Below are 11922 nucleotides of genomic sequence, written 5' to 3'. Positions count from 1 at the left end.
ATAATGTCTATGTAGAGTTTTTAGTCAGGTGTCCCTCACTATCAGTAGAAACAACCAATGAGATGCTTTCAGGAAGCGCTCCAACTGAAGTTATTCTACTTTATTCCAAGCGTGAAGCGCCTGCCGTGTGACAGTCACTTGAACCATACCAGGATTGTGTCTACGTGAGGTTGATCAGAATCACATTCTAATAGCTCATATCAATAGGCTGTGTACTGCAAAGTATATCTAGTATACTTTTTAGCACATATCATAGGCTAATACGCACACATCTGTGCTCGGATAGACAGCGCGCGCTCACAAACCACTTTCGGAAGTGATACTTCCTGCACATTTATCTCACGCTTTCATTTTGAATTTGTTCAAAATAACTTTCTTACATTGATTTGCCATACAGAACTAAGAATTCTCTGTTATTGATAAGAACCATTTTGCCAATCAGCTTGGCAATTATGCGTTCCAATCACCATGGATATTTTCCATGCAACTAACATTGAAATTAGGCTGTGTTTAAAGTGGAACAGTAAGCTAATAGTAGGCTTACTTTGTTTTCAGTGGCACTTAATAGCATTAACCCATCTTGTATTCTAGTAGCTTATTAATTTACATAACTAGGCATAGCCTGACCTTTCTCCCGCTCTTATTATTCTCCCGCTCTTTTAAATGTGTCTGAGTTTCCTATTTGTTGCGGTCAGGGCAGGTAAAACATGTTTGAATGGTCAGGCAGATTTGAAAACCCATCAATTTCCCTGGCCCCAGTTTTTCAAAAGTTATATCGGATTTCAGCAATCAGATCGGATTAAATGTAACAATTGGGTTTTGCAAAACTGAAAAATGTGTTTCTGATCCTCCAGATAGGGATTCAGACTGGTCTTTTTCAAAGGTGATTAGGATAGTATTGATCCCACTGGAAGGGTGGATTCGGGGTGGAATTAGGATGGTGAATGGCACTACAAACAAGAAATGTCAATATAACTAAGGTGAGTGACAAGGTTAAAAAACACGTTGTTACATCTGAAAACCAAAGCTTCATTATGTTAAATTGACAGCAGTAGGCTATAGACGGGCTCAGTTATATTGTGTCAAATAAATGTGTGTACTTAAGTGATATGCGGGCTCTTATTTTTAATCTAGATACCTTTATATAGTTTACACATGTTTCCTTTTGCCTTACAGACTTACCATGTTTACCTCATGGATATTCAGTCTGAAAGTCTGCTTAAAAAAGATTCAAGTAAAAATTATATATACACTCTTACTTCACCGGTTGTCTGTGCTGTTGGTCCTTTTGGCGGTAGGAGGTTGAGATAGGGTAATCACAGGAAAGTGTTAACATGCATTTTTGCAGCATTGATGGTTTCGGTCACTTGTATTTTCAATCTCCTGAGGCATTGCACTTGATGCACAATATGGAAACAATAGCCACATTTAACCCAACATAGTCGACTGAGTCGAGTTCACGCAATCAGCTGGAAGTGTTTGTGGAATATGCCAGTTGATCGCATTGGACAATATTCGGTCTGTGGTTCGGTTTTGCTGTGTTTTTTGTGTGCGAAAAAATAAGACCCTCAACTGAAGGTCAGGTCGAGAATGCTTTCCTGTGAATATTTTGTCAAAGATCACCTCCGACATGGGGACAAAATCAGCAGACAACAGGTAAAGTAATTTGAAATTAAGTTTATTCAACTTTCTGACTTTTAAAGGGACTGTTCTGGAATTCTGAGCCTACATGTTGAGATTGTATGAATTTCCCTCTCGGATTCTAAAAAAAGCCTGTTTCCCTCAGTGTAGCAGTAGTAGCATAACCTGTCCAGTAGATGGCAAGGTGTAGACCCGTTTAAAACACAAATACAGGTTCTTTGAAATTTGATACTGTGGTATCTAGATCAGAATATTCCAGATTTTTTGGGTTGAAAATGAAGTTTTAAAAAAACAGCTAAATGGATCTGATCCTGGATTGCAAAAAATAGGATTACAGAATCCAGATAATTCTGATCCAGAATTTTTTTTATAGCAACTGGGCTCTGATGATCTGGATCTTCTCTTGGTTTGCGGCAGGTAGCCTAGCGGTTAAGCGCATTAGGCCAGTAACCAAAAGGTTTCTGGTTCAAATCCCTGAGCCGAACAGGTAAAACGATGTGCCCTTGAGCAAGGCACTTAAACCTAATTGCTAAATGTGTAGCCTTGTTCAATGTGTCATTTGCACAATTGTGCCACTAGGTGGTGTCAGTATACTTCAATTAAAAATACCACACTCAAACACAAGACAAAAAGATTTCAGTAGTATGTTTTATTACTTTTTTAAACAGCAAAAGAAATTAAATAACAGAAACATGTATTATGTCGCACTCATGACACATCTGTTCATTTTCAATAGATAAACCACTCATCTGAGACTATCAACAATATAACTTCACAATCTGAATGACAAGAAAAGAATCAGTAAATATTACAAAAATAACATAATCTTACAATATTGACTAAAGAGAAAATAGAACTGTCCTTTCTCTGGCACTTAGTTTCCTCAGTACAAAAGGTTTCTCTATATTTCCAGTATGATCGATACAGAGTACAAGATATATCTTGCATGCCTCCAAGTAATTGGAGTATACATACATATTGGATATATTGTATATAGGCAGCTGCTGCTTCTTGAATTGCATTGAACAACAAAGTCCGCTCTCTTTCAAAAATACTTTAAAAAAATCTCTCTCGAAAGGCACCAATGACGTTAAAGACAGGACAGCAAGCTCCGCCCACTGTCACAGGGACATCATAAGTAGCAGGGGGATTGGTGTAGTTTTCGGAGAGCCACCGACATCCCTTGTTTCCATTCACAAAACCTTGTGCAAATAAAGAAAAAAACAACTCAATACTCTTTCCCTGAAGGAAAGCAGACACGATTATGATTAAAATGGAAAAGAAATAACCTGCAACTAAAAAGAAGCTTATAATAACTCAAACCACCTCGAGGGCTTCTGATAGGCTAGCTGGAATACTAGCCATGTTGCTAATACCTTTCCACTCATGTCAAGTCTAAATGAGGGCCTAGGGGGTTATTTCTGGAACATCCAGGCGGTAAAAGTAGAGGGGAGTGATGATGCACAATCTTGAGGGGGGAGAAGAGGAGGCACCACCGCCTCCCCAGACCCTCTAGTAAAATGATCCCAGGTTGGTCAGTCCGAGTCAGTCATCTATGTGACCACGTCTCCCCTATCACAGCAAATTACCCATCAGGGCCCTGGTTACCCAGAGGGTCACTGACTGTACCACCCATCCCACCAGTCCGATCCAACCCTTTTCTCAGCCCAGACAATGCTGCATCATTCTGGGGGTTCAACTTCCATCAGTCTTCCGAGTCAACTGTCCCGTGTCACGGCAGGTCAGTCACACACAGCACATACTCCGCTTTTCCCTCAGCTTCCTTTGGTCCAGCTTCAGTCTCTACCTTCACTACTGCCTCAGTCTTTGCCACGGCTTCAGCGTTCTCCATCTCAGTCTCAACTTCGAATTCCAGCCCCCACTACCTCTAGTTCTGTCTCTACCAATGTTTCTGGTGGTGCCTCTGTCTCTACCAATGTTTCTGGTGGTGCCTCTGTCTCTACCAATGTTTCTGGTGGTGCCTCTGTATCTACCTCTGCTTTTGATTGTGCTTGGCTGCTCTTCCTGCCGATGCCTGGAGAGAGAAATAGCGAGAACAGTTGGGTTAGTATGGAAGCGTCTGAGGCTCTTGTCCATGTTCATGCAGCTGCATTCAGAGATGTGGAAATGACCAGTTAGCAGTGGAAATCTATTTTTGTTTTGTTTTTGTACATTAAGTGTAATTAGCTGCATACCCATTCTAACTTAAGTATTGGGTTTCCTGATTAGATAAGATAACCTAAATTAAGCATGAGGCAAAATCTATTTGTCCGTAAATGGCTGTGATCTCTCATCGTGTCTAATCAAGTAAGAATATTTGTGATTCAATTATTGCTGCTGCTCAGGAGGCCACCTGTTGGTTTGTTGGTGGAATCTCTGTGTGTGTTCTTATATAAAAAAAAGTCTTATCCTCAGAAATGTAAGGTTTTTGCATTTCTGTTTTAAGACTGTGTGTGTTAACATTCACCACACTTCCTCAAGCGCCAGGCAAGCTCAATCAAGCAAAGCTGAAGTATTTTAAAGAAAATTACTATTTAAACCAATGCTGGATGGTTATCGCAGGGGGAAATGTGTTGACATGTTGAAATGAGAGAGCCTCTCTGATGGATGGAGGAGAGAGGGATGGGGGACAGAAACGGAGAAAGAGGAAACGGAGAAAGAGAGAAAGAGAGAACGGAGAAAGAGAGAACGAGAGAACGAGAGAAAGGAGAACGAGAGAAAGAGAGAAAGAGAGAAAGAGAGAAAGAGAGAAAGAGGGAACGGGAGGAATGGAGGAGGGAACGGGAGGAATGGAGGAGGGAACGGGAGGAATGGAGGAGGGAACGGGAGGAATGGAGGAGGGAACGGGAGGAATGGAGGAGGGAACGGGAGGAATGGAGGAGGGAACGGGAGGAATGGAGGAGGGAACGGGAGGAATGGAGGAGAGAAAGAGGAATGATGAGCGGGGAAGTAGTAGAGAAGCAATCCATCAGGGAGGAGATAAGAGAGAGAGGAGAGGGTGGGGCATGAACACATGGAGTGTCAGGATAAATAGAGGGGCCTGCTACTCATTCATCATTATTAGCCTTCATGACGTGGCGCACACACACACTGAAGGAACATTGTCACTCTTGCTAGAACATGTATTTGAATACAACAGAAACAGACACAGCCTTAGCCACAAACAATACTAAAAACACACAAGCTTGCTTATGTTGAAGCAAGCAAACCCTGTGTATTCCATGCACAGAGTGGTCCCCTTGTCAGTATCTTCATCCAGCATGCTTCAATACCCCAGAAGGAAACCCCAGTCACAGCAAGTTAATTAAGAGCCTCGGTCAACCCAGACAAGACCTGGGTTAAATATATCAGTCACATACTTTCAAATACACAGAGTATTTGAGGTGCACTCGATTTGGATAGGGCATTTTGGGACTTTTCCAAAGGTTCCATTTGTTCCTAGCATATCAAATCAAGTGCAGCTCAAGTATATTAAAGCATTCAAACATACAGTATATGTATTTGACCCAGGTCTGACCCAGACTAGCCCAAGCCATACCATGCCGGTTTACAGTGGCCTACCTTTTGGTGTCTATTGTTGGGGATGAGAGGTGATGGGAGCCAGCCCCATTGTGGGGGGTGGAGACAGAACAGGGTGGAGTGGGGTGGTGGGGGAGGGGGGGGTTAGGAGGAACGCTGGGCGTTTATACCTGCAGGGGTGAGCACCAGGGCCTGCAGGATGTCCGAGAGGGAAACGATGCCCACGATGTGTCCGTTGTCGCCCACCACCACCAGCCTGTGGACCTGGAGACGAGAGGGGAGAAAGGGGAGGAGCGGGGAAGAAGTGGAGGAGGAGCGGCGAAGAAGTGGAGGAGGAGCGGGGAAGAGGAGCGGGGAAGAGGAGCGGGGAAGAGGAGCGGGGAAGAGGAGCGGGGAAGAGGAGCGGGGAAGAGGAGCGGGGAAGAGGAGCGGGGAAGAGGAGCGGGGAAGAGGAGCGGGGAAGAGGAGCGGGGAAGAGGAGCGGGGAAGAAGTGGAGGAGGAGCGGGGAAGAAGTGGAGCGGGGAAGAAGTGGAGGAGGAGTGGGGAAGAAGAAGAGCGGGGAAGAGGAGCGGGGAAGAGGAGGAGGATTTAATGGAAATGGGAGAGAAAAAGATGTTATTAGCTACCATGTCAGACTGACAGGAGAGGGTTCAGGTCAGATGTGTGTCAATCTCACCTCTGCTTTGACTATTCTGTCCACGATAGTCTCCAGTGTCTCGAGCCGGTTGCACTTCATCACGCCCTCGAAGTACTGCGAGCGATGCCTCAGAGCCTGGGTCACCGTGATGTCCAGGTTGTTGTAGGTCTTCTCAGCAGCAAGGTTCTACACACAGCAAAGACAAACAACTAGTTGGTCCATCTCTGAATGTTCACCGTACACTTATGAGGAATATTCATTAACAACAAATTAGTAATATTCCTAAAAGGAAGTGTTAACTAAAGGGATTACTTACAATGACATCAAACTTGGAATAAATATCCACGACTTTCCCTGAAAAGAGCAAAACCAAAGAAATTCAGAATTCAACTTCACAAAAATAATACACACCGTCTGACGCACACACATACCCGACTCGTCCACCACTGGCAGTGCGGACACCCTCCGGACCACGAAGATGTTCAGGGCCTTGATGATGGGTGTGTTGGGGTGGATGAAGGCGATGTTGTGGTAGGTGCCGATGGTCAGCTCCTCCAGGGTCTGCTTCATAAAGGCAGGCTTTGGCATCTCACACACCTGGGATATCAAATTAAAGTTTATTTGTCACATGCGCCAAATACAACAGTGAAATGCTTACTTACAGGCTCTAACCAATAGTGCAAAAAAAAGGTGTGTGTGTAGGTAAGTAAAGAAATAAAACAGACATATGTTCAGAAGAGATTTTTTTGGGGGGGGGAACGTTAGAAAACAGACTGAAACCAGGCAGCAGTACCTGGACATGGCCAATGAGAAACACTCACTTTTGTTTTCTGTTCAGAAATGTTGCAAAAGTTTGTTGCGAGCCCTAATGAGGACATTTGAGTATCAACTAAACTGGTTTCATCTCCATTTGACCGTCTAATGTAATGTCAGCTCGGTCTTTCTAGCAGTGTACGTGTTCCATTTGATATTGTCCATGTCGGTCTGTCAGGTTTGTCTGTCCTTCTCATATAACTAATGAATGTCTATCTTTTTTCCAATCTGTCTCATATTCTCTCTGTCCGTCTGTTTCTGCACTCGGTCTGTATCTGTCTGTGTGCAGTCACCTATGGTCTATCATTTCGTCTAGCCCAGGACAGACGGATGTCCTTTGGTCAAGTGGGTTCATGTTTCCAAGCGTCTTTCCTGCTGTCTATTTCATTATGCAGAGGTGGTTTACATTTCACTCTCACTTCTACACGTCAGACACCTTATATTTAGACAATACCGTTTCTCTAGCCGGCAGACTGCTACAGTACTACCCTGTTAACACGGTCAATTCAGGAAATCTAACAAAACGGAATACAGTTCACAGGAATTCAAGGAATCCTCATTGGACTCCAACTCTCAAATTCATCTCCTGAATGAATGGATTTGAAATGGGTGAACTACAATGTATAGTCACCATATTCTCTCCTCTAGACTGGTGAGGAGGTCATCCCAGACGATCAGATAGATTAAACTAATCTTCTACTGAATCAGGACAGCTCTCTAGGCTCTGTCGCCATCCTTTCATCACTCTGCCTTTATGTTTCCTCTTTAATTTCCCTTTCGTTAGATGGGGCGGCAGGTAGCCTAGCGGTTGCGAGCGTTGGGCCAGTAATCGAAAGGTCACTGGTTTGAATCCCAGAGCAGTCTAGGTGTAACATCTGTCGATGTGCCCTTGAGCAAGGCACTTAACCCTAATTGATCATGTAAGTCGCTCCGGATAAGAGCGTCTGCAAAATGACTAAAATGTAAAAATGTAATCTTTAATTCCATGGAGATCCAACAGGGGGCAGCATGCTCTTACATTCCAATCCACTGTTTGTTTACATAAGAGAGCCCGTGCTTCATCAATCCAGTGCTAGGCCTACTTACAAAGAGCTGGAGGAACTTGAGGATTCTCTTGTGTGTGAGGATATAAAGTGCGTTTCCGCTGACTGGGTCGATGACGGGCAGCCGATGGATCTTGTTCTTGATGAGCGAGTATACCGCGTCAAATATACTGAAAGAGGGGGGGGGTAAGATAGAAGATCAAGTTAAAATAACAGACAACTTGTTGTTGCCAATAAAGCACTGGAGACAGAGGGTGTTGATACATTGACTCTTCATCAATCAATAGTCTCCATCTTTAAAACAGCACATGTCATGGTGGAGTCTTCTCCAAAAGAACAGGTTCAAAGTCCAAGTTACCTTTAAGTGCAGTCATTCATCCTACTTAGTCAATCTGTTTGATGTTAAGAGCATAGAACAATAACAGTGAGTGTGCTGCAAGAGAGCTCTTCTATTGAATTGAAGTGATAGTGAATAGTTGAGAGAAAAAGCATAGATTTACCCCGAGTATACAAAACATTAAGAACAGCTCTTTCCATGACAGACTGGTCAGGTGACTCCAGGTGAAAGCTATGATCCCTTATGTATGTCACCTGTTAAATCCACTTCAAATCAGTGTAGATGAAGGGGAGGAGAAAGTGTCAAATTATTTTTTAGCCTTGAGACGGATTGTATGTGTGCCATTCAGAGGGTGAATGGGAAAGAAAATATTTAAGTTCCTTTGAATGGGGTATAGTAGTAGGTGCCAGGCACACGGTTTGAGTGTGTCAAGAACTGCAACGCTGCAGGGATTTTCACGCTCAACATTTTCTCCCGTGTATCAAAGAAAGAAGGACATCCAGCCAACTTGACAACTGTGGGAAGTATGAGTCAACATGGATGAGCATCCCTGTGGAACACTTGACACCATGTAGTTCATGCCCCGAAGAATTGAGGCTGTTCTGAGTGCCAAAGGGTGCGCAACTCAATATTAGGAAGATGTTGTTAATGTTTGGTACACTGAGTGTATATCCTGAGGGTCTGACCATAACTAAATTATGGTGAGTTTTCAGAAAGCCTCATAGCTAACATAGCACATTATTTCTCCGAACAACCCTGGCAGACAGCCATGCGAGAGTAACAACTCTAAAACCGATGTTTGACCGCCAGTCTTCATATTAAACATATTAGTCAAATTAAGCACTTTGCTGCGCTGTTCTAAATGGGTCCAGGTTGTAGAGTAAAGTACTGCGTTGGCTACGAGGCTTTCAAAACTCACCCCCGTTTCACAACACCATTTTTTTCTGCTAGGAGAGTGAAATGCTACAGTACCTAACAGAGGTGCCATAAAACATTAAGGTGACCTGATTGAGGTGGCAGGGCGCCTAGTGGTTAGAGAGTTGAGCCAGCAACCAAAGGGTTGCCAGTTAGAATCCCACATCTGATGGGAAAAGTGAGCTGGCAACCGGAGGCTTGCTGGTATCATATCCTAGATGCCTTGAATGCCCAATGTGGCAGCCGCCTGCACCTCTTCAAAATGTGTGTGTAGTGGCTTGCGAAAGTATTCACCCCCCTTGGCATTTTCCTATTTTGTTGCCTCAATTGATTTTTTGGGGGTCATTGTCCTGCTGGAAAATGAACCTCCATCCCAGTCTCAAATCTCTGGAAGACAAACAGGTTTCCCTCAAGAATTTCCCTGTATTTAGCGCCATGCATCTTTCCTTCATTTCTGACCAGTTTCCCAGTCCCTGCCGATGGAAAAACATCCCCACAGCATGAAGCTGCCACCACGCTTCACTGTGGGGATGGTGTTCTCAGGGTGATGTGAGGTGTTGGGTTTCTGCCAGACATAGCGTTTTCCTTGATGGCCAAAAAGCTACATTTTAGTCTCATCTGACCAGAGTACCTTCTTCCATATGTTTGGGGAGTCTCCCACATGCCTTATTGGCGAACACCAAATGTGTTTGCTTATTTTTTTCTTTAAGCAATGTTTTTTTTCTGGCCACTCTTCTGTAAAGCCCAGCTCTGTGGAGTCTGGCTTAAAGTGGGCCAATGGACAGATAATCCAATCTCCACTGTGGAGCTTTGCAGCTCCTTCAGGGTAATCTTTGGTCTCTTTGTTGCCTCTCTTGCCTGGTCTGAGTTTTGGTGGGCGGTCCTCTCTTGGCAGGTTTGTTGTGGTGCCATACTCTCCATTTTTTAATAATGGATTTAATGGTGCTCTGTGGGATGTTCAAAGTTTTGCATCTTTTTTATAACCCAACCCTGATCTGTACTTCTCCACAACTTTGTCCCTGACCTGTTTGGAGAGCTCCTTGGTCTTCATGGTGCCCCTTGCTTAGTGGTGTTGCAGACTCTGGGTCCTTTGAGAACAGATGTATATATACTGAGATCATGTGACAGATCATGTGACACTTAGTCCACCTGTGTGCAATCAAACTAATTATGTGACTTCTGAAGGTAATTGGTTGCCCCAGATCTTATTTAGGGGGTTCATAGCAAAGAGGGTGAATACATATGCACGCACCACTTTTGTTTTTTATTTGTTAGCATTTTTTGAAACAAGTCATTTATTTTTTTCCCCTCACAATTGACTATTTTGTGTATGTCTATTACATGAAATCCAAATAGAAATCAATTTAAAATGACAGGTTGTAATGCAACAAAATAGGAAAAACACCAAGGGGAATGAAAACTTTTGCAAGACACTATGTATGTGTCTTTCAGAGGGTTTGGGTTAAAAGCAAAGATCACATTTTGGCTGGCAACTGACCAATAAAGTGAGCATAATCTTGATTTAGTAAAGGGCTGAAGCAAATTGACCAGATGTGCACACACAAAGCATCCATGCGTGTTAAACCAGAAACCATACAGGACGTCATCAGAAACAAGGGACTATCAGGGATGGCCAACAGTCAGTCAGTCTCTCTCTCCCTTAAAACAAATACACTAGAGTACATCAGAAAACCTGGCAATGGACAGCTGAAGTCAGTCAGTAAGACCTGGTCATGAAGACAGCTGAATCAGTCACTAAGCAATTAAATGATGCTGGCGTTCTCCCAAAAGGAGCCAGAAAATGCCCATAACCAAACCAGAGGCTTCAGTTGATTAACCTGGGAAGATGGAGAAGTTGAGTAGTATTTTAAGCAAAGTATTTATATATTTTTTAAAGAGTCTGGCCCACATCTTTTCACAAAATGGACCTTGAATTATTCAGAGTGAGGAAAATAAACTATGCTCCCAATCGAAACATGGAAAAAGGTGCAGAAATACAAGGGGAAAGTACCAGACCTTTGTAGGGAATGGACGACAAATATAAAACTCCACCTGGGAGAGTGTATTGACAGTAAATTACTCTACCTATAAATTGAAGTGGAGTGAGACTTATTTACTGTGTTTATGACCATATAATTGTATTTATATGTGGGGGGAAAAGAAAAAAAAGAAAATTGGGAAAATTAGATTTAACATTTTAATTCTCAATCAACTATGAGATGATTATAGATTGTTCATATAAACAGACTGATTAAACCCAAAGGAAGCTCCTCTATGTAATAATGAGCAAAGAGCTCTGAATGGGTCGCACACTAAGTCAATCATGAATGGATCATTACTATCCTATTCATGGATCTGCAGTTTCATTTCCTCCAATCATAACTGCTATTTAAACTACATAAAATAAAGGCAAATAGGAAATGCAGGTGTCATGTACAACAGGCTTACCTTGCATCAGGTGATATGTTCACTAACGGCTTAAAGGTTTCTTGTAGGTAGAGCTCTTAAAAAATTTAAAAATAAACATCAAACTACAAAATAAATGTCTTTATTATTTGTTGAACAACTGATAAAAATGTTGGTTTTGAAATGGGAAAGTTGCTGTAAAATAGCTGGAAAGTTCCCATACCTCTCCACGTTTCAATTTTATGCTCCTCCAGCTCATATATTTGTACCTAAAATAGACAGAACATTGAATAATTAGTGATATTTAACATTCATTCCATGATTTGAACGTGGCAGACATTACATTTGTAGCGTTTTATTTTGTAAAAAGAAGAGTGATAGAAATAGCAACTTCATGAAACAGAAAAATATATAAAATCACAGCAATTCTCTCTGGAGAAGAAAAACTACATGTAAGCGCTGGCATCATGAAAAATCAAACTGGTTCCCTAGAGGGTCTCAATCAGGTCCACGTCAGCCCTCTCCGACATAAGACAGTTATGAGAACCGCTGCTAATAAATAACCACGAGGAAAGGACAGAGTAGCAGGTCCTCGATTTCATTACGAAAA

General features: G+C 42.6%; 1 protein-coding gene across 4 annotated transcripts in view; it reads right to left on the bottom strand.

Annotated features, from left to right (window-relative positions):
- Positions 1-2271: 2271 nt before the first annotated feature.
- Positions 2272-11922, bottom strand: part of LOC120027752 (5'-AMP-activated protein kinase subunit gamma-1-like) — a 79033-nt gene continuing 69382 nt past the window's right edge. The window contains exons 7-15 of one of the 4 annotated variants that reach the window (XR_005473340.1): positions 11536-11581; positions 11355-11409; positions 7698-7824; positions 6230-6395; positions 6115-6152; positions 5838-5984; positions 5203-5424; positions 3636-3676; positions 2272-2843 (exon numbers count right to left, since the gene is read on the bottom strand). Coding sequence is in view for 3 of the 4 variants with exons in the window: in XM_038972765.1 (XP_038828693.1) it covers positions 3501-3676; positions 5331-5424; positions 5838-5984; positions 6115-6152; positions 6230-6395; positions 7698-7824; positions 11355-11409; positions 11536-11581 (849 nt within the window). In the remaining variant the exon portion in view is untranslated. Of the gene's footprint in view, positions 3677-5202; positions 5425-5837; positions 5985-6114; positions 6153-6229; positions 6396-7697; positions 7825-11354; positions 11410-11535; positions 11582-11922 lie in introns of all 4 variants that reach the window. The other 3 variants (XM_038972766.1, XM_038972767.1, XM_038972765.1) reach the window with 3 other exon arrangements.

This window comes from Salvelinus namaycush, chromosome 33 (genome assembly GCF_016432855.1).
Source record: "Salvelinus namaycush isolate Seneca chromosome 33, SaNama_1.0, whole genome shotgun sequence".
NCBI classification, from domain to species: Eukaryota; Metazoa; Chordata; class Actinopteri; order Salmoniformes; family Salmonidae; genus Salvelinus; species Salvelinus namaycush.
This window is presented reverse-complemented; position numbering and strand designations above follow the sequence as displayed.